Consider the following 23,807-nt stretch of genomic DNA (forward strand, 5'->3'; position numbering starts at 1 on the left):
CCTTTCTAGACATTACTAAACTGTTTTACTAACTTCATCTTCAGAACTCCACAAATCATTAATACCACCGTTACAGGCTCAACTCAATACCTATATTATTAGTATTAGGAATCCTAAGTAAAAAACAACAGTTAAAAAATATTCTTTTTGGAAAAAAAGAATATTTTTACCTAATATTTCCATTAATTTGTCAAAAATTTCCTAAATATAGTTTTTAATTTTTTTCAAACACAAGAATTTCCTGTTTTATGGTACATAAAATTTTACAAGTGTTTCAGATGCTTTTAAATCACTGAAGTGTGTGTGTTGTTTATGTAAACAGGGATGTTTACTGAAGAATTATTCTAAGAGTCAATAAGGACGTGATTTCATTAAACTGAGTCACAGTTACTATGAATCAATAATATAGCAGATATTGATTAGTTAACCAATTCTAGTCTGTTAAATTTCTTTTTTTTTTTTTTTTTGCAATTTCAAATATTCCTTGGTAAACATTCTTGTATGTTTACCCAAATGTCTGCTTTCAATCATAGATGAATACAGAATGGGTAAATAGATGGATTAAAATGGAATAATATCATTTCAATCATGGATGAATACAGAACAGGTAAATAGATGGAATTAAAATGATAAAGGTGTCACAACAGTATGTACAATAGTATTACGTCATTCATGTTCAAATAGCTATCCATGTTTTTATTTACACAGAAAGGGTCTAGATGGCTGAACAAACATTTAACCATAATACTTGACTTTTAAAATTCGCTCTATTCATGATTTAAAATATGTAAATATTTTAAATTACTACTATAATTTTTTCAAGGCCTAAGCAGTTTTTCTCAACTGGTTTTGGCCTTAGCTTTAGTCACAATTTGAGGTTCAAATCTTATCACACAGCTTATTCCTCTTGTTCTTTTTTTAAAAAGACATGCAAGTTCAAGATTCTAAATTCATACAGTATTCAGTACAAATGAAACTGCTTTTGTAACTTTTCTCCAAAACGTACTTTTTTAAAAGCACATTTCTGCCACAAATCACAATATTGCCACAAAATACAGTAATTACTAGTTACAAAATCAGCCTTAAGTAAAAAGGCATTTCTGATTCAGCCACTAGAGAGTAGTAGTGAGGCATGAGAATGCCCATATTCAAGGATCAGAAGCTGTATGCGAAAGGTTTTTTTTCCTTGCTTTGTACTTTCTACTTTTTTACATTATTACGATTTATCTGGAATTCCTAAGAAAAATGAAAAATCTAAAATTATACTTCTAGTGATCCAGGCTTCCATCAATGTATGATTATTCCAACATCCATGTTAAAATGTACTCATATTCCAAACATTAACACAAATATCAGTTTTACACCAAAAACACTAATACCTTTATAGAAATAAAACTAATGAAACAACACTTTTTTTCAGTTCAATGACTTTTCTACCCTGCCTTCCCCCCAAATTAAACAATTATTTTGATGAGTACATATACTACTTTTAAAGCAGTGATTCTAAAATGGTAAGATGCCACTGATAGGATCATGAACATAAAAAGGGTCCAGAAAACCACTTTTTTAAAGCAAACTGAACCAAACTGTTTCCAATTTGTGCATTCCTAAACAGCCTCAGATAGCTATTTCTAATGGCAAGCCACATCTATATTTTGTAAATATTTTGTCATAATCACTGCTGACTTGTTCTAATCATACCAACATTTCTGGAAAAACGTCATTGTAGACAGGTTTTTACCATCATATCAAACTGTGTTTCTATAACCTGGGGATTGATCACATTTTCCCAACAATCCAAATGCCCATTTATTACATCCACACAAATGCCCATATTGTGCTAGGACACACCAGCTTTCTCTTTTTTGAGAACAATAAAAGAATGCAAAATTTATAAAGGCAGAAACCTGCGCTGTGTGTTTGTGATACCGTCACTTCCTACTCATTAAAAAAAAAAAAAAACCCCCATTGCTATTTTAAAAAGTGTCAAGTACTTCCTAAAAACTACCAATACAAATTTGCAAAAGAATTTGAGAGCAGAGATGCCTACAATCACAGTGTCAAATACAAAAACAATTTTGGGGTGTAACAAACAGCAAAATCAAAATTATTCTTTCTCCATATTTCAAAAGAAATTTTTTTTCCCCTCTGTATTCATTCTTAGTTCTTCTGAAAGGTTTACATTTAAATAACACAATCTCCCTACTGCAATATTTTTCTTAGCAATGTACAATCCAAAAGAAAAGGAGTATAACCTTTCCTACTCACATTTTACAAACCACTTTTTGTGGAGCCCAAAACAGCATTTGATGGCAAAGGTTTGAAACAAATGCAGTTGATCAATTAGTAACTACACAGTGAGAATGTAACCTAGCATAAAAAACTCAAAAGCAAAATGAAACCAGATGCATCAAGACCAGAAAACAAAAGCTCTTTTATTCACTGGAAAACCAATGGAGAACTAAAAATAATCCTCTCACAATTTTTTTTAACAGTTAAGTTTTCCACTTCGCTATTATTTCAACTACATGAAAAGGGGAGTGTATATGAACAAGAAACAGTATATTCGAAACTTAGATTCTTACTTTTGATTTTCTTCTTCTTCTGATTCTTCATGCTGGTCAAATAATTCCCATTTAGAAGTTGTAACAGCTGAATGGAAGGAAAAGGAGAATGTAATTCCATGAGGTAAACTAGCATTTTTGCAGTAGCACAGTGGAAGCTCAAGCTTTAGAACTGAAAAGTTTGTATTACAGAAGTTTTTTTTTAATCTATGTTTATCAATTCTCTAAATGGCTATTTCTACGTGCCAAATCTCTTTCATCACACCAACAGTATAATTCAAATTCATGAAGTGACGAATAATGCCATTCTTATTTCTGTGCTGAATGTTAAGATGTATTTCATTAGAACCTAAAAATAGTAACAATTACAGATTATTGGCACTAGGATACAGGTCTAAGTAAGTGTGAAAGGCAGGTCTAAACGGCATCTAATCAGTCTAGCATTATGAGAGAGCCAAAGCTTGGTGAAAGCTTGGTTTCTCTGAAACGGACCTCTGCACATTATAGGTACAGCTTCCCATCTACGTTTGCTACTAAAATGCCTTAACCTAAAAGCTTTGCAGTGGTATCTTATTATTCTCAAAGCTTCCAAACTGAAGGACCTAAGAAAATTGTAACAGCAACACCAATCACAATAAAAGTGTACACTAGACACAAAATACGGTAACACTGAGTATTAAGGTTAAAACATGTTATAAAACATAAAAGGAAATTATATATATAAGCACACCAATAATTAATTTATAAGTACTTAATTTTAAAGTATTTATTTTACTTTTACTTACCCTGTGCTTCCAATTCAGATTCATCCACAGCTTCCCATTTTGATGGGGCAACTTTAAATATAGGCTCATTCTTCTTTGAGTCTTCGGTTGCATCCACTATTAGGGAAAGATAAGCCATTAACCCTGATGACTAGGGGATGACCCGAAGTATTAGATTCATGGGTATTCACTATATTATTAAAAAGCAAAGTAAAATAAGGATATAGATGGACATACAGTAATACTAAGAACAATGACTAAACCAGTTCTCTGCATCTGAGGGCCAATTTTTAACAATATATATTGTATTAATTCAGGAAATACAGGTTAGTAATATATCAAGCAAGTGAAGAAGTTGAGAAGTAAAACAAATCTTTAATACCTTTACCTAATGTTTAAAATACAAAACTGCATACATTATTCAATATTTAAACATATAATTCAAATGTACCAAAGAGCTGTGTATAGTTCCTATTTTCAAAATGATTTTAAGCAGTAGGAAAACTGAAATTAGGTTAGAAAAATTAATAATAAACACAGAACTGATAAAACCAGATGCCTAGGATTATGCATAATTTGCTTATAATTTTCTGACAATTAAGACAAAAAGAGAAACCTACTAATATTTATAGGAGGCTGATTGTCCCAATAAAATGTGACCAGAAAAAAGGCTTCTAATATATTTATTAATACAAATAAATGTATTACTGGGTATTAGAATTTTGAAAAATCAGAAATAAAAAAGTTAATAATTTGATACCTTAATGAAAAACTATAACCTTTTTCACATCACCATGTATGGGAAATTAGAGTTTTGGTAATCAACCTTATTAGCTAGATTTAATCGTTTTCAAATTGGAACTTACAAGGCACTCCATCAAGATCATCATCAAGACTTTTTATAGGGACTCCATCAAGATCATCGATGGGAGTAGCATCAATAGGAATTCCATCTACATCTTCCAGAGGTGCACCATCAAGCTCTTCCTCGATGGGGGCACCATCAAGGTCATCTGGTACATCCTATAGAAATGTGTACTATTATAACATGTTCCTTTGCTTGCTGAAGTCACATTGCTTATAAGATTAATTTGTAATCCAGCCAAGCCAGCATACCCGGATACCCACACTCCAAGGTACAATGTAAGAACATAAGGAGAATATATTCTATCACCCAGCTTGCTAAAGGAGTAGTCAGTTGTGTATTTATTTAATGTTTGCCAAGTGCTCATTGGTGCCAGGTACCATGTGAGGAAATGATGAGTAAAAACAAGTTTGGGTTCCCTGTTATACAGCCTGGTAAAGGTTTTTGTTGTTGTTTTGGGAGGTGGTGGGAACCAGGAAATCAGATAATCACAACGATATACACTTATCTGTAACTATGATAACTGCTACAGCAAAAACGCATATCATACTATTCGCATAGTTAAGTTTCACTGAAAGAGGTCAGAGAACGCTAAGTTTATGCTTGAGCTGTGATCTAAAGGGTCTCAGGCAAAGAGAAGTCCCAGAAAGAGGAAAGAACATGTATAAAGGCCAATGGTAGGTGGAAACACACATTTAAGAAACTGAAACAAGGACTATGTGGGTTTTAACAGTAAGGCCAATTAGGAAGATCCTGCAGGAGTGAAAGTGAAAACATAATAGCTGACTAGCAAGGCAGAATTAAAGATGAAGAATTCAGTAATAATTTAGGAGGTAAAAAAAGAAAACCAACAGAATAGTGATGTATATTATCTGCTATCATGTGATGCATCTTTTCATACGCACATTTACTTATATAGCTATCTTTAACAAAATAAAGTCATGCTATATATATTGCTCTATTATGTGCTTTTTCCCCAGTATTAATAATATATCATAAATCTTATTAAATAAAAACACTACTCATCAATTTTCACATAAGGACACGAGACAGAGAATTCCTGTTATATGCAATTTTTGACTCCTGGGTTCCAACAATAAAAACCCACTATTTAGTGGTAAACAATAGTATTTTTCACAAAGAAATATACTTCACATATGTAACATAGCACACCACCAAGAAACCTCCATCCCAGATACAAATTTTAAAAACCAAACACACAGTGCCTACCTCTGTTTCCTTTTCTTCAATAATATTTACAAGTCCTAAGAAAATATTTTGTAGTTTGATCAAAAATGGTTCTGGATAAATTGCCCAATCTTCCCATGCTCTGAAGCAAGTCATTACCCGTTGCTAAATAAACAGGAAACACAACAAATTTTTATTTTGGGCTATGTGTCTCAAATTTCAGTTTATGAGAATCACCATCAAGATTTGCTAAATTTGCCTTGAAACTGACAATTTTTTTAAACTTTAAAGAAAATAACTATATATCATTATCGTATTATTTTAAAAATTGTCACCTTCTAATTAAAAGAAAAAAAAACCAAAAATAAATAAAATGAAAAATAAACAGTAACTATCTGCTCTTTATCACCTAAGGTCAGCTCCCATATCATTAGTACTACACATGAGCCACATTCCAGGAAACACTTACATAGAAACTTATGAAAACTGGAAACCTAAGTAGCCAAGTTTTGACCTGAATCCCTTATGGTCCAATGAAGTACTTCCCAATTCTAGGTAGAATTCACTTTACCCTTTATCTTCCCTAAACTTTTCTTTAAATTCTAACTTACAGTCAAAATTTAAGGTCAAAAACTTTTAAAATGGGAGTTGTCTGAATGCCGTAAAAATGGTCAGGCATCTTCCCAAACTAAAAATTTTTCTTAACAATGTCTTCTTTCCATGAAAGCACATTTACTTATTCAATAATAAGTAAAGTACTCCACTTGGCTTTTCTTAACACTGGTCTACAGCTTAAGAGGTCATAAAAAAAATTGATAACAGAATATACTTTCTAAACATGATTAAAATGTAAGTCTTTAATCTAGCCAAACAATATATACCATTATAAAACAAGTGATTCTTCTGGATGTTTTATGAAAAAAGACTAACATTTATAATATTTAAATAATACTTAAAACTAAAATTAAACACCTGACAAAATATCTTTAAAATTTTTGATTTTTTGATAAAAACAAAAATGACAGAATATTAAAAGAGTAATTTCTGTAACATCTAAGTTCTAAATTTATGTCTCATATTTGACCCCCCATCCACTCAAAACACTAGGGCAAAAATAGTAAAAAAATTAACGTACCTTAAAGTTTTCAGATTGTAAATGACCTTGAATTGTACGATAGGTGGCATTGAGGTCTGAAAATATCTGACATAACTTTGTTTCAAAACTGAAATTCAAATAATGCATTCTTTGAAATAAAATCTGTTTAAAATTCCTTTCTCTTTCAGTATACTAGACAATGAAAACCCCTCCCGAACTTAAAATACTTACAAATTAGTCAAAAATTTATTAAAAATCAAGAACTAGGTGTTTAAAACCATAACTGAATTGCTTTAGCTCTTAATACTCTAAATTTTTCTCCTACAAACTCCCCAACAGTCCTAAATATTAGCTCCCTTTATTAGCAAGGAACTTTACACCTAGGATACATTGAACCATCTGGTCCAATTTATTTTATGAAACAGAAATCTTAGAAAAGTGACTCATCCAAGAAAAAAAAAAAAAAAGGCTAATAGCAGACCTAAGAATAGGACCCAGATCACTCAATTTCTTTTCAGAGTCACTTCCTAGGGAAAAGCTTTCCTGTGCCTAATTCATAAAATAAACACAGAAGGAGAGCTCTGGGGTACTGAAGAAGAGATATTCATTAATTAGAATACAGCAACATAACTTCCTTTTGCCTTAGGAAACATTAACAATGAACTAAAATCAATATACTGAGGATCAGAAGAGAATACAGACTCTATAAATAGTTAATGGTATATCTTTGGTCTCTTATGTTGGCCAGTATATACATTGTTTCAATTTATTTATTATACGAGTAGCTAGATATGCAATAAAAAAAGTTATCTTTAACACCACCTATTTGTTCTACTGTCAATAACAAAGGAAGTGATATAAAATCTTTCCCAAAAACTGGCAATTTAGCTTAAGTGTAAGCCAATTTTTTAAAATATCCGACAAACCATGAAGAAATTCAAATTAGTCTTCCCTCAGTAACCCTGAGGGGATTGGTTCCAAGACCTCCCATGGACACCAAAATCCATAGATGCTCGAGTTCCTGACTGAAAAATGACGTAGTATTCACCTGTAACCTATGCATATCCTCCCATCTGTTAAATCGTCTCTAGGTTACTTATAGTACCTAATATAATGTAAATGCTATGTAGAGTTTTCATACTGTATTATTTAAAAAATTTCAAGGAAAAAAGTCAGTACAGACAGAGCTTTTTTTCTGAAATACTTTCAATTTGTGGTTGATTGAATACATAGATACAGAGCCCACAGACATGGAGGGCTGACTATATTTCTTATTATTGGAGGATGTTAACAAAACAATCCTCTTTTCTGAACTCCTTACCCTTAAATATTTTATTTCAGGAATACCATTATACTTACAATTTTCTATAATATGAAGCATTAGCAACTTTGGCTGAAGAGTTGTACAAAACATCAGAAACCAAATATAATCTGGCAATCTATAATACCAAAAGATAACACAAAATAGATTAGTATAAGGCTAATGTTTAGCTATAATTTAATAATGGCTACTAATTAGAAGAGTTACATGAACTCAGTACCACCACAACCATGACTTGGGCGGGGATGAAATTTGTTAATTCATTTACATTTCAATTTGTTTGTAACTTGTATGTTAATGAACCTAAATTTCCAAGCAGAAGTAACACAAGACTGCATGGGAAAAATTTCATCAGTCAAGTTCTTTGTGCAAAAAGGAACCAATTCTAATCCCAAAAGATGGCAACTATCTCCCCTTTTCTTAATTAAATGTTCATAAAGAGAAATGCATTCCCATACCTTTTTAGGAAGGGGTGTCTTTAAGATGGACAATGACTCAGTAATGCAATCCACTATTTCTTCAGCAGCTTCAGCATTATTAAGACAGAAAACCATTGCATCTCCAATATCATTTTTCCTTGGAGTTAATCCCCGCAAGATTTCTTCCAATTTATCCCTCTGTCTGAACATAAATTGTTTTAACTTATAAATATTTAGATGCAATTTCAAATGTCATTGTAGCTTTTGCTGACTGATTTCTTTAAAATCTACTCATATAAAATCTGAAGACTGTAATGTATTAAGTCTGATTTGCGTTGTGTCCCCCAAAATTGTTAGAATTTTTTGAAGAACTTATATAAGAAAGAATATCCTGTAGAACTATTAAAAGATCTCAATGATGTTTTCAGCTTACAAATTAAGTAAATTTAAAATTATGGGCATTTCTTCAAGAGTCTTTAAGAATGCCCCAGTGCTACCATCCCATGATACTGAAGAACTTTCATGTTCTTTACCCCTCTTCTTTGAAGGAAGTCTATTACTTTAGCACTTCTGCCTGGGATTAGGACAGGCTAACTTTTTCTGTAAAGGAAAAGACTCATGCCTGTACAGCGGCTCATGCCTGTAATCCCAGCATTTTGGGAGGCCACGGTGAAATCATAAGGTCAGGAGTTTCAGACCATCCTAGCCAACATGGTAAAACCCCATCTCTACTAAAAATACAAAAATTAGCCAAGCATGGTAGCAGGCACGTGTAATTCCAGCTACTCAAGCGACTGAGGCAGGAGAACTGCTTGAACCCAGGAGGCAGAGGTTGCAGTGAGCCAAGATTGCACCACTGCACTCCAGCCTGGGTGACAGAGCAAGACTCTGTCTCAAAAAATATAGATAATTATTTTAGGCTTTACAGGCCATATGATCTCTATCCCACTGCTGGTATAGCTCCAAAGCAGCCAGACAACATGTAAAGGAAGAGGATTAGCTGTATTCCAATAAAACTTTATTTTCCAAAATAAGAGGCAGCCAGATTTAGCCTATGAGCTGAGTTTGCAAATCCTAGGACTACAGTGATTATGAACATATACCTTCAAAAGCAAATACACTCAAACGGTATAGCACTTCATTGGCAAATGCTCTCATAAACAATGAATGAATGCAACAAGTATTAAGATGTATAGATTGCAGTAAAGGTCACACAGGCATATCTCAGACTATGAGTTTGGTTCCAGACCACTGCAATAAACCAAATATCTCAATACAGCAAATCACACAAGTTTTTTGGTTTCCCAGTGCATGTAAAAGTTATGTTCATGCCATATTGTAAGTCTATTAAGTATGCAATAGCAGTATGTCCAAAAAAAAATGTATATGTTACTTTAAAAATGCTCTCTTGTTAAAAACACTAACAATCATCTGAGCTCTCAGTGACTCACAATATTTTTGTTGGTGGGTTTTGCCTCGGTGTTGATGGCTGCTAATTCATCAGGGTGTTGGTAGCTTAAGGTTAGGGTGGCTGCAGCAATTTCTTAAATAACAATGAAGTTTGCTGCATCAAGTGACAATTCTCAACACAGGGGATTTCTCTGTAGCATGAGATGCTGTTTGTTAACATTTTACCCAGAGGAGAACTTCTTTCGAAATTGCAGTCAATCCTCTCAAACCACGCACTACTTTATCAACTAAGTTTATGTAAAATTCTAAATCCTTTCATTTCAACAATGTTCACAGCTTTTTCATCAGAAGTAGATTTCATCTCAAGAAACCACTTAATTTGCTCATCCCTAAGAAGCATCTCCTCACTCTAATATTAAAGTTTTATCATGAGATCACAGCAATTCAGTCGTGTCTTTAGGCTCTACTTCTAATTCTAGTTCCCTTGCTATTTCTACCATATCTGGAGTTACTTCCTCTACTAAAGTCTTGAATCCCTCAAAGTCATCCATGAAGGTTAGAATTAACTTCTTTCAAGCTCCTGTTAATGTTAACTTTATTTTACATACGAAGAAAAAACTGAAATGGATTTTTAAGATTTTTATTTATTTATGTTTAATAGAGACAGGGTCTCACTATATTGCTCAGGCTGGTCTTGAACTCCTGGTCTCAAAGCTATCCTCCTGCCTCGGCCTCCCACAGCGCTGGGATTACAGGACTGGGCCATCACACCTGGCCCACAAATGTTCTTAATGGCATTTGGAATGGTAAATGCTTTCCACAAGGTTTCTAACTGACTTCTTCCCAGAACCATTGGAGGAATCACTATCTATGGCAGCTAGAGCCTTATAAAATATATTTCTCAAGTAAGACTTAAAGGTCAGAATTACTCCTTGATCAATGGGATACAGAATGGATAATGTGTTACCAGGCATGAAAACAACATTACTCTCTTTGTACATCTCTATCAGAGATCTTAGGTGATCAGGTATATTGTCAATGAGTAGTAATATTTTGAAAAAAAAATCATTTTCCTGAGCGGGTCTCAATAATGGGCTTAAAATATTCAGTAAACCATGCTATAAACAAATATGCTGCCATTCAGGCTTTGTTGTTCCATTTATAAAGCACCAGCAGAGTGGATTTAGTGTAGTTCTTAATGGTCCTAGGATTTTTGGAATAGTAAATGAGCACTGGCTTCAGCTTACCAGGTGCATTAGCCCCTAATAAGAGAGTTAGCCTGTCCTTTGAAACTTTTAAGCCGGGCAGTGGCTTCCCCTCTCTAGCTGTAAGTTCTAAATGGCATTTTCTAACAATAAAAGGCGATTCTGTCTACACTGAAAATATAATGAAGTGTAGCCACCTTCATCAGTGACCTCAGATCTTCTGGATAATTTGCTACAGCATCTACACCAACACTTACTGCTTCACCTTGAACTTTTATATTATGAAGATGGCTTCCTTCCTTAAACCTCAGGAACCAATCTCTGCTAGCTTCAAATTTTTGTTCTGGAGTTTCCTCACCTCTGTTTCCAAAGAACTCAAGAGAGTTTGGGCCTTGCTCAGGATTAGGTTTTGGCATAAGGGAATGCTACGGCTGGTCTGATCTTCTATACAGACCACCAAAACTTTCTATCAGTAATAAGACTGTTTTGCTTCCTAATCAATCATTTGTTCACTGAAGCAGCACTTTTAGTTTTCTTTAAAAACTCTTCCTCTGCATTCATAACGTGGCTTACTGTTTGGTGCAAGAGGCTTAGCTTTCAACCTGTCTCATCTTTTGAGACGCCTTCCTAACTAAGCTTAATCATTCTAGCTTTTGATTTAATGTGAGAGAAGTGAGACTCTTCCTGTCACTTGGACACTTAAGGCCATTGTGGGATTATTAATTGGCCTAATTCCAATAGTATTGTGTCTCAGGAAATAGTGAGGCCTAAAGAGAAGGAAAGATGATGGGAAAACAGCTGGGCACTGGAGCAGTCAGAATACACATTTTTCTATTTAAGTTCATCTTCTTTATATGACCATAATTTGTGGTGCCACAAAACAATCACAGATCGCTGATTACCATAACAGATATAATAATAATGAAAAAGTTTGAGCTACTGTGAGAATTATGAAAATGTGACAGACATGAAGCAAGCACATGCTGTTTGAAAAATAATGCCAACAGACTTGTTTGACATAGGGTTGCCACAAACTTTCAATTTATAAAAAACACTATCTCTAGAGCACAGTGAGTCAAAGCACAATAAAACTAGGTATGTATATATTTAATTCTATACTCTAAAAATGCTTTTAGCCTTTTTTTCCCCATGAGGTATATAGGATGTCCTCTGAACATTTAATAAATATGTTTCTGTTTCTTAAATCAACTAGCTGCACTGTACAATTGCTGTGAGACCAATAATAGCACATACTTCATGATGGCCATCTCACAGCTCACCACACATGGCAAATTAAGTGTGAAAATTATCATGAAGAGGCTTTGCATAGCCAACATTTGATCCCACTAGTCACACGATAGTTTTTCCTCTTTATATTGCATTCAGAGAAGAAAGAATTCTAGAGGTCCCCAAATAGTTTCTGTAAGAATCTAAAGTACTCCAATGCTAAAGAAAGAAGTCAATCATATTTAAGAGATCATCACTAATTTTATCAGGAGAAAATTCAAGGACAATAGGGCACACACCTATACTTGCTAAGATGTTTAAAATTATAAAGCACATGAAAGATGTTGCTATTTTAAACATTCACAAGTGAAAAAAATTTATTTTAGGGTTAACATCTTAATACGACTATTAAAGCAACCATTACAGTGTTTTATCTGAATATATAATAGAAATGAAAAAGATCTTACTCTTCTTTAAGTGCTCCCTTTTTACTAGGTTCCTCTACAAAAGCTTCTGTTTCTTGCTCTTCTGACATTCCATGCAAATATGGATTTAATGGTGGTGGCCTCCAAAAAGATCCATTTTTGAACATACGAAAATCTTCTGTCCGCCATTTAGTTGGAGAATCTCCCTAACAAACATTTAGAGTTATTATAAATGTCTAACAACTCAGAGTCAAAATTTAAAAAGTAACTGATTCTACTTGCCTGCAGAATAGAATAAAGCTTCCACCTATAGTAAACATGGGCTGGTGTCTGGTTTTCAAATAAGAACCTAAACAAAACACACAAAAAAACATTAAACATCATATTCTCTAAAAAAAAGAGCTATCTTCAATTAAGTATAAATAAATGAAAAATACTATTTGCCTATTTAGTTATAAGTAAAATAAAGATCTCTAAAAACCTCACCCGCTGCCATCCAATACCTATCCCCTTTCCCTTACCCCAGCCCTAGACTGCCTAAGTGACTGGCATTAATACTCAAAAGACATGCATCATGCCGAGTCTTATGATCATTTTCATTGATACTGTATCTGGCAATGGAGAGATTTTCCCAATATATAATTAGAAAAGCAGTGATTTTGCACTACTTAAAGAGTGTTAGTATCTTAGGGTACCGTAACAATTCAGATGATTAAGCAATTTCTTTTAAAACTCATTTGTTCAACTGTGTCTCACTTATGATTCTGCCATTGAAAAAGCATAATGAAATCCTCCTAGAGAATGCTAAAAAACAATACTATTTAATTAACCAAATCAAAATCTTACAGAAAATTGGTCTCAATACATTCTACTCTGATTACTACTGCTTCTGATTCCACTGCAGAACTAATCCCATACTTTTAGAACTTTATTCTTGGAAATATTTTTAATTCCAAGAAATTAAAAGTAGTTTTAAAATGCATGGCTGAAGATAAACCAAATACAGTAAAAACATACATTGTAATAATATTTGGCCTTAAAAAGAAATCCCGAGACATGCTATAATATAGATGAATCCTGAGGACATTATGCTAAGTGACATAAGCCAGTCACGAAAGGACAAATATTGTATGACTATACTCATATGAGTTTACCTAGAGTAATCAAATTCCTAAGAGACAGAAAGCAGAATGGCAGTTGCCAGGGGCTAAGGAGCCAGAGGACTGAGGAGTTCCTGTTTCACGGCTACAGAGTTTCAGTTTTGGAAGATGAAAAAACTTCTGGAGATGGATGGTGGTGATCATTGCACAACAATGTGAATGTACTTAATACCACACTTAAAAATGGTTAAAATGAGAAATCTTATGTTACATATTTTTTAAAAATGCACACCTGAACATAGGATTGTTGATTTCTCTGTTCATAATCATAGCTTCAAACATTGGCCCTTCACGTACAACAAACTCTATCATTCGATGTATCAGGGCGAGCAAATTCCTACAACAACAACACAGTTAAAGAAAATGGATTCAGACCTACCACTATATAAAACTACACTTGACCTAAGTTACTATAATTGTGCAGAAAATGATTATTCTGATGGCTAACACCAAATTTAATACCAAAAAAGTAACCTGGAGCATATGTTAATGCCTTGTGCATTAAGAGGGTGTGGGGCAGTGGGAGTAGGGAAGTGGGAGGGGATGGAAAGGTGAAGGAGGGTAGGAAACCACAATACAGCCTCATAATAATATTTAATTTTCTAAATGTCACTTAATTTTATTTTCCAAAAGCAAAACATTAAATTATAAATCACAACTAATTGGAAAGCTGCAAATATTAATATATAAAATCAGTAACTTAAGAGCCTACATATTATATCCATCTAGAAATTTATACACTATCTCAGTTTAAAACAAAAAAATTCCTAAACCAAGCACTTTTGTGGTGCTACTGAAATGTTATAACCATGGCTATAATATATAAAAATGCAAAACTATTTAACAAGTTTAAGGCCTGATTTAATAAAAAAAAAAAAAAAAAAAAATCCATCCGACTCCTGTGTTTTTCTGGTACACATATACCAGATGGAGTTTTTATTAAATCTGACCTTTAATGAGGCAACATCCCTTTGGACCACACTTCAAACTAGTTCACAATTCATGAAATGGAGAATTCTGCCTGTATATTACTTTTTTCCCTCCAAAACAACAGATTGATATGCCTATACACTATCAATCAACAAAGAAATTATGTTGCCAAAGCCTTAAGTGAATGGAGTACTACTCTTTCTAAAATATTGCAAAATGGGGCACATGATGAGATGTCCTTCCCATTTTCCGTAACAATTACTTTCCAATATTTTGCCAAAAATAAACACATGTGAGTAATTTTTTAGTACAGTCATTTTACTGACTGAACTCATTGTAAGTCTTTATTTTTAAAATCTGAGGCTGGGTCCTTAAATTGTGATACTTTATTAGACTCCAAACATAATTTTGGACATTGATCATGGTGTCAAGCAAAAATGACTCAGCTTATTTATAAGCTGCTTTTGATTTCTTATTTCACCAGTCCCCCAGCATATACAGTTGGCAAATAACAATCAGGAAAAGCAAAAGGATATTGGCTCTTGGTACAAGGCACACACTAAATTACACCTTCAGCATTCCCAGCTCAAATTACGTTCATATAACTGCTAGAATGTAAATAAATATACAGTTACAAAACAAGACAGACTTTTTTGGCCCTATAATGCCCTATTTCAGAGTACATGAACAAGAAAATCACCTATCTCATGATGACTATAATTATTTTCTCATAGCTTTCAAGCAAACCTACTTCAAAGAAAATCTGTACATAGTAAAAAAAATTTAAGCCTAAAGGAAGTAAAAAAAAAATTGCATCACAGTTTAAATCTTTAAAAAGGGGAAATTATACATTTGAAACTACTAATTCAACCTCAAATTGTTAAAACAAAAAAACTAAAAGCATTGCTTAATTTTTAATTTAAAAATTATTTTTCTTTCACAGAAGTAATTGCTCTGCAAATATGCAGTTCTTCAGCATTCATATGGTTAATGACATTATTTTGAAGAAAGGGAGATAATGTAAAGTTATGATTCAATTCCAAAACTCCCACTGATATGAGCCAAATTAAAGCTAAGGGAAATTTTATGTATAAGACTAATTACTCAGTGAACAAATGTTACACATCCAGAAACTTGTGTGAATTAAGTCAAAAGCAACTTGACTTCAGTATTAAAGATAGATAAAAATTGTTTAACAAGTTTAAAAACAAAGGATTCATCCTAATGGTGAGTGAAGATTTTCGGCAAAATGCATTCTCAAAATATTGTTTAAAAATAAGCTAAGCCACATGTAAAGCTACTACTAGATATGTGCTTTTTTTTGAATGCTACAAAAATACTATTCTGTGAATGTTTTTATCAGTGGTGAAATATCCACTATAGTTTTAAACAGGCTTGTAACTGATAAATCTATTTTTAGAAAATTAAAAGTTTGTTAAGTATTTTTAAAATGTTTCATGATTATTTAAAATCAAAATCTGACAATTAATTGTTACAACTTGACTTCAAGATTACTAAAGAACTGTAATCACATTCTTCTTCCTTAAGGGATTGTGTTTATTTTAGAAATGGTGACTTTTCTATTAGAATAAAACAGTGTAGTACAAAAAGATGATATGTTTAAAGTGCATTATTTCATTATAAAATGGTAGTTATCTTATTCTGGGCAACAACAACCAAAAAAAAAAATTGTCTCTCAGTTATAATAAAACCACATTTATTGGAGTCGATCGTACCAATGTCTGGTCAAAAACTGTATACTTTCCCAATCCATCCCATGATGTTTTCCTGGTCCCCCGCTGCCGCAGACAGTTCAGCTGGTGTTGCTCACCAAGGCCAATGTCAAAGAGAATTTGGTATTCTTTTGTGTTCATTTATTATTCAACCAGTGTTGTGTTCCTGTGTTTGGGAAAAGGCTTAGCTTGACTGAGCAAGAGCATACCTATAGCATGAATTCTTCTGCTTTAATATAGTGTGTTGAAAGAGAAAAAAAGGAAGAAAGGAAAATAAAAGAATTCCAAATATCTTTGTTATCATGAAAAGAAAGTTTCTAGTATGTCCAGTGTTCATGACAATAACAGGAATTTCTTCTTAAAATCAATTGGGGAAAAAAAAAACCACAAAGCTACGCCTTAAGTAAGGAGAACTCAAACCAAGGTTATATATTAAATGCAGATAGTTCAGAAAGCAAAAAAAATTAACAACAGATTGGGTCAAACTGTAATGTAATCTGAAATTTACGATACATTTAAAACACCTATTTTCCCATTGCAATAGTCTATCATTATTAGACCAACGACTCCAAATCAGAGCTAATAAATACATTCTAACTACTCAAACTATAAACATTCCCTACAGTGCTAACAATAAAAACAAAAAAGGTATTGACATAAAATTTCAAAGTATACAAAAGTTTGTTAAATTTGACACATCCCCCAAAAAATTACTGGAAAGGAACCATTGCTCAGTCAAGATACTACCTTTTCCTCAACACCATTTCTTTTTAAATTCAGAAGGGGATATTGTCTATATTTAGATCAGTAATAATAAAGAAAAACATGTACCTTTCTGTTGGGATAACCACTTTGACTATGGCTTGCGACAGAGTCTGTATATGAAGTCACATCAGATAATAAACATAGAATATGTGAGTATTGTTAACAAGTAACAAGCAAAAATATACATATGCATTGAAAATACTACATATCTAATCACAAGTTTTGCAGGCAATCACTGCATTTGAAGTCATTATACAGTAAGCAATTACATAAATGCAAATGGATGTGTTCAGTGAACAATAAATGTTCACCAAATGCAAAGAATCAGAACATTCCTGCCAGAATGCACACCAATGCACTGAAATAGGTACTACACTGAGAATTATCAGATAAAGATTTTAATTTGTGAAATAATTAACTGTTTGCCTGACCATACAGTTCGCTACTTTGTTCCCAAGCCTTTAAAACCAGCCCTGTCATTTTAAGTGTAATTAATTCATAATAGAACCAACAAATTCTTTTAACTTGAAATTAAGTTGGTTTTATGTTTACTAGAAAGAAAATACTCACCCTTTGCTTTTACTAGATTAACTTTTTTAAAAACCACGTAAATCTTCTCAAATATTCTAATACCTCAGACCTAACTGCCATCCAAACAATAACTACTTAGGAAGTCTTTCTAATTGAAATGTCACTTAACCAAATATAAAGTATCACTTACTCAGAACAAAGTAAATTTAGATACTACACTTAAGCAAATCTGGATACAACACTGGACAAAGGAAAAAAAAACTTAACGAGTGGTCAAAAAAGGAATGGTAGCCACAAATAAAAATATGACCCAGTATTTCAAACATAGGGTTTCCATGGGCTAAGGCAGGGAACACATCTACTTATTTCTTTAAAAGTTGCCATAAAAGAATTACACACACTTTTTCTATAAAATTGTTGAAAAGAAATACTACCACAGCTTTAGTATTTACAAATTAGATTCAGGCTTATGTCCATTTTTTAAATTACCTTCTCAAAATCCTCTTTGTTTTTAGGTGGTGGTAACATAGGAGCATTAGGGTTTTTTAACCGCTCTCTAGGCTGCGCATTAAAAGGCAGTCCGGATGGAGGTGGGGGAAGCGTATGTTCCATCATAGAAGGCGGAATGTATATTGGATGTGGAGGAATAGGTACAGCTTTACCCCAACCTAACTTCATTTCAAAAGACATAATCATTTTTCCTACAAGAAAGAAATGAAAGGTCACTTTGTTAACTCTCAAAAGTTTCCAAATAAAACTTTTCTGGTAAGTTGAAATAATATTAATTTTAGCCCTTCCATTTCAGGTCCATTCCTTCCTAGTTTTTGTAAATACATTTCCAAACCAAAGAAATATCTGAATTTTATAAATGGTTAATAAAATCATTCTTACCATTCAAATTTTTTAAAGCTCTTTCAGCATCTCTTCTATTCATAAAGGCCACAAAGCCACAATTTCTCTCTCTGGCTCTTTCTTCATCAGTTCTAGGCCACATAATTTTCACACTGGCTAACGGTCCAAATCGTCCAAATTCTTGGCACAGCATTTCTTCATTCATCTATTAAAAGGGATAAAAGATTTTTATTATGCAAAAAAGGGAAAAGAAAAAATTATTTTCAGAAAACAAAGTAGTTTTTACAAAACTAAAAGCAACATAGCAACATGCTACAATTTTCCATTCAAGTACCAGGAACTCTACACAAGTAAAATCCCGTGTGGGGCATTCATAAATCATTTCACACTAGAAATATTCTGGTTTATTTATTTAAGATGCCAGGGTGGAGCAGCTCAGTGGATGGAGAAATCAAAATCACTTTTATTCCCCATCTTCCTTTGCTGCATGGTCCTGGATCTAAGTAAGGTGTTTTATAGTAATGATTTATTTAGGCACTTAGTAACATTTTTCAAGCAGGCGTGGTTAGTACATTTAAGTTAAGGAGGAAATATTTACTGACAATGAAGAAAAAAGAGAATCTAATCATCTGTTCTCCCTCTAACACTCAACTACCCATGTAATCAAAGGCAGAGAAAACAAATAGCAAAAATGCAAAATATAATTTTTATTAACAGCCTAACATGTATTACCACTACTACATTCTCCATTAACATAATCAACAGCATCAATGAAGGAAAAGAATTAAAATATAAAATTTTATCTATTATACTAGTTTGCTACTATGAGAAGAAAAAGGGATTCCACAAGGAAACAAGTATGCATCAGAAGTGGATAGTCTCAAAATATGATTCATCACTGGTCATACTCTATTTAATAATAAAATCAGCACCTAGTAAAACACTGCATATTCAGAGTTCAATCTCGTTACCAAAAGAGGAAACAAGAATATGTGGCAAGACAATCTGGGCCATACCAGTAAGTCTCAGCTTTACAAGACAACTCTAGACTATCCAGTTCCATCAGATTTGCCAGCTTCAGAATCTTGATTTTATTTGTTTGACTGACAAAGTAGTTTTCTTCCAAAAGCATAAAGCGTATCAACATTCATCTTACTCAATATTACCTGTGGATTAATGTTTCCAAGGTATAAATTAGTAGTGCTTGGATCTCCTACATCATGTGAGCCAGGTGCGTAATCATCAAGAACTGGGGAAATAAAAACATAATTATAACCTGCAAAATACAAAGTTGGGACAATTTATCGATAAAAAGAGCAAAAAACTGTATTACCACCAGATGATCTATTTCTCCTTGAAGGCGCGTCCACTTAAAAGGGAGGAAAGAAAACAATTACTAGTTTTTAGAATACAGTAGTCCCCTCTTATCCTTGTCTGTTTTTCCCAGTTTGTTACCCAAGGTACAGTAAGATATTTCTGAGACACAAAAAGACCACATTCACATAACTTTTTTTTTTTTTTTTTTTTTTTTTTTTTTTTGAGACAGACTCTCCATCTATAGCCCAGGATGGAGTACAATGGCATGATCTCGGCTCACTGCAAACTCCGCCTCCTAGGTTCAAGTAATTCTTCTGCCTCAGCCTTCCAAGTAGCTGGGATTATAGGCATGCAGCACCATGCCTGAATAATTTTGTATTTTTAGTAGAGACCGGGTTTCACCATGTTGGCCAAGGTGGTCTCAAGCTTCTGACCTTAGGTAATCTGCCCACCTCGGCCTCCCAAAGTGCTGGGATTACACATAACTTTTATTTCAGTATATTGTTACAATTGTTCTATTACTTATTGTTCTATTACTTCATCTCTTACTGTGCCTAATTTACAAATTAAACTTTACCACAGCTATAAACATGTAGGGGAAAGGATAGTACATATCCATGGTTTCAGGCATCCACTGATGGGCCTTGGAATGTAACCCCCCGTGGATAAGGTGGAAACTACTGTAATTAATCAAAAACATACACATTAAAAATAAATGTCACTTACTAGAACGACGCTGACCATCAGAATCTGATTGAGGAGGTTCAAATCGACTTAATCTGCCTTTTGTTTTATGTCTCTCATCACGCTCTTCTTGAATTCTGTTGAAAATATTTACAATCACTTAAAAGGAGCCAAAATTTATTCATTCACATTTATGAATAGCACTTATCAAATTACTATCATCAAATAACTAGAAATATATGTAACTAAATACTGGTACTGATAACCAAGGTTAGAGAGTCCCTCAGCTATACTACAACCATGAAGAAATTTCTGATATATCACACTACCAATGGAATACAAAGCCTACTTTAAAGGTGAGGAGGAAATTCAACACTAAAACCACTGAATTTGTTTCTTGCTAAGTCTGACTGCCCCTCACTCCCATCCTAGTGAGTATACTGTTTCCACTGCAAACAGGATTCTGGACGTTAAATACATCAATTGAACTGAATCTTCATAATGCAAACAACCCAGGTGCTGGATTAAATGCTAATTTATTTTCAAAGATACCCCACAAAATATCATCATAATATCTAAAACAATCTCATAGAAAATTGGCTAACAATAACTGGTACAGTATATTCTTTATACTTGCATCTGTTTATGTATCAGCTCAATACACCTATGATAATTATTCTCCACATTATAAAACTTACTGCTTTAATTCTTCTTTGAAGAGCTCCAAATTGCTTTTTTTCTTTTCTTTCTCTCCTTTTTTAAGTGGCTATAAAAGATACGTACGACAAGTTATACTTCAAACAAAAGGTTAAGCAAAACTAATGATTCAATAAGAGCCTTTTTATATCATTTCAGTACAAATTATATGTTCTAATTATTTAAATTAAAACGAAAGAATGCTGGCCGGGTGCGGTGGCTCAAGCCTGTAATCCCAGCACTTTGGGAGGCCGAGGCGGGTGGATCACGAGGTCAAGAGATCGAGACCATCCTGGTCAACATGGTGAAACCCCGTCTCTACTAAAAATACAAAAAATTAGCTGGGCATGGTGGCGCGTGCCTGTAGTCACAGCTACTCAGGAGGCTCAGGCAGGAGAATTGCCTGAACCCAAGAGGCGGGGGTTGCGGTGAGCCGAGATCGCGCCATTGCACTCCAGCCTGGGTAACAAGAGCGAAACTCCGTCTCAAAAAAAAAAAAAAAAAAAAAAAGAAAGAAAGAAAGAATGCTTTTGTTATGACTGAACTTCCCTTCCCCTTGCTCCAAAATAGTAAACAATTAAATTATTAATATAATTAAACAATTAAAATGACAACCAGTCAGGGAAATTAATGAACAAGTGGTAACTGAACTGCCATGGAAAAATAACTGCTAAAAATGCACACTCTTCAAAACAATCACCTTTGGAGGACATCAATTAGTGGAACAGTAAGTAAAATCTTTGCAATCCTCATTTAAAACTGCTTCTTAAGCTGCTTCTGGAATCCTTCTTTTAGAAGTGCCAACATAATTTAATAGGGAAGAATAATCTTTTCAACAAATGGTGTCTGGACAACTGAATATCCACATGTAGAAAAATGAAGTTGGACTTCTACTTTATACCATCTACTAAATGTCCCAAAATTAACTCGAAATGGTTCATGGATCTAAATGCAGGAGCTAAAACTATAAAACTTTTGGGAGAAAAACACAGGAATGAATCTTCATAACCCTGAATTATGTGATGGTTTCTTAGCTATGACACAAAAAGCATAAGTAAGAAAGAAAAAAAACTGATAAATTGGACTCCATTAAAGTTTAAAACCTCCATGCTTCAACCAAGAAAGTGCAAAGACAACCCAGAGAACAGAAAACATTTGTAAATCACACAGCTGATAAAAACCTTGACTCAAGAAGATGTAAAATATTCTTACAGCTTAACAACGAAAATACAAATAACCCAATTAAAAAGCGGGCCAAGTATTTGAATAGACATTTCTCCAAAAGATTATAAATGGGCAATAAACACATGAAAAGATGCTCAATATCATCAAGTGCAAATCAAAACCACAATGAAATACAATTTTACACCACTAAAATGACTAAAATAAACTTTTAAAACAAAAGTTTTTGTGGTTTTTTTTTTTTTGTTTTTTTTTTTTTTGGGAAACGGAGTTTCACTCTCGTTGCCCAGGCTGGAGTGCAATAGTGCAATCTCGGCTCATCTCAACATCCGCCTCCCGGGTTCAAGCGATTCTCCTGCCTCAGTCTCCCGAGTAGCAGGGATTACAGGCAGGCGCCACTACGCCCAGCTAATTTTGTATTTTTATTAGAGATGGGGTTTCTCCATGTTGGTCAGGCTGGTCTCGAACTCCCAACCTCAGGTGACCCGCCCATCTTGGCCTCCCAAAGTGCTGGGATTACAGGCGTGAGCCACTGCACCCGGCCTTTTTTTTTTTTAAACGAAGTTTCACTCTTGTTGCCCAGGCTGGAGTGCAATGGCACGATCTCAGCTCACTGCAACCTCTGCCTCCCAGGTTCAAGCAATTCTCGTGCCTCAGCCTCCGGAGTAGCTGGGATTACAGGCATGCACCACCACACCCGGCTAATTTTGTATTTTTAGTAGAGACAGGGTTTCACCTTGTTGGTCATGGTCTCAAAGTGTTAAGAGTACGACATGAGAAAACTGGAACCCTCATACATTACTGGTGGGACCGTAAAGTGGTACAACCACTTTGGAAAACTAGCAGTTTCTCAAAAGGTTAAACACAGTTACCATGTGACCCAGCAATTCCACTTCTCAGTTTATGTGTGTGTGTGTGTATATATATCCAAGAGAACTGAAAACATAAGTTCACACAAAAAAAAAGCCCATACATGAATGTTTACAGCAGCATTAGTTCTAATAGCAGAAAAAAGGATGGAAACAATCCAAATATCCATCTATTAAGTAATGAATGGATAAACAATATATGGTATGTCCATAAAATGGAATACTATTCCACCACAAAAAGGAATGAAGTACCGACACACGCCACAACAAAGATGAACGATGAAACATTATGCTAAGTAATGAAGTCAGATACAAAAGACCACATGTTGTGTGATGCCATCCATACAAAATGTCCAGAATAGGCAAATCGAGACAGAAAGTAGATTAGTAGGTTGTCAGGAACTGAAGTCAATAGAAAAAAAAAATGGGAATGACTGATAATAGGTAGCGATTTCTTTTTGGGGTGCTAAAAATTTTCTGAAATTAGGCTGGGCGCGGTGGCTCAAGCCTGTAATCCCAGCACTTTGGGAGGCCGAGGCGGGTGGATCACGAGGTCAAGAGATCGAGACCATCCTGGTCAACATGGTGAAACCCCGTCTCTACT

At 33.9% G+C, this 23,807-nt stretch overlaps 1 protein-coding gene across 6 annotated transcripts in view; it reads right to left on the reverse strand.

Annotated features, from left to right (window-relative positions):
- The window catches only part of U2SURP (U2 snRNP associated SURP domain containing), a 53,646-nt gene that overhangs the window by 13,618 nt on the left and 16,221 nt on the right, over positions 1–23,807 (reverse strand). For 3 of the 6 annotated variants that reach the window (XM_032258612.1, XM_032258575.1, XM_032258593.1), the window contains exons 7-23: positions 21,155–21,222; positions 20,499–20,593; positions 19,789–19,824; positions 19,622–19,704; positions 18,495–18,660; positions 18,093–18,304; positions 17,139–17,182; positions 13,877–13,981; positions 12,767–12,833; positions 12,527–12,690; positions 8,257–8,419; positions 7,837–7,916; positions 6,517–6,604; positions 5,424–5,546; positions 4,195–4,351; positions 3,350–3,445; positions 2,586–2,652 (exon numbers count right to left, since the gene is read on the reverse strand). In XM_032258612.1, coding sequence (XP_032114503.1) covers positions 2,586–2,652; positions 3,350–3,445; positions 4,195–4,351; positions 5,424–5,546; positions 6,517–6,604; positions 7,837–7,916; positions 8,257–8,419; positions 12,527–12,690; positions 12,767–12,833; positions 13,877–13,981; positions 17,139–17,182; positions 18,093–18,304; positions 18,495–18,660; positions 19,622–19,704; positions 19,789–19,824; positions 20,499–20,593; positions 21,155–21,222 — 1,814 coding nt within the window. The remainder of the gene's footprint in view (positions 1–2,585; positions 2,653–3,349; positions 3,446–4,194; positions 4,352–5,423; positions 5,547–6,516; positions 6,605–7,836; positions 7,917–8,256; positions 8,420–12,526; positions 12,691–12,766; positions 12,834–13,876; positions 13,982–17,138; positions 17,183–18,092; positions 18,305–18,494; positions 18,661–19,621; positions 19,705–19,788; positions 19,825–20,498; positions 20,594–21,154; positions 21,223–23,807) is intronic. The other 3 variants (XM_032258604.1, XM_032258583.1, XM_032258619.1) reach the window with 2 other exon arrangements.

Source organism: Sapajus apella, unplaced genomic scaffold, assembly GCF_009761245.1.
Source record: "Sapajus apella isolate SASKATOON/1434 unplaced genomic scaffold, GSC_monkey_1.0 scaffold4, whole genome shotgun sequence".
NCBI classification, from domain to species: Eukaryota; Metazoa; Chordata; class Mammalia; order Primates; family Cebidae; genus Sapajus; species Sapajus apella.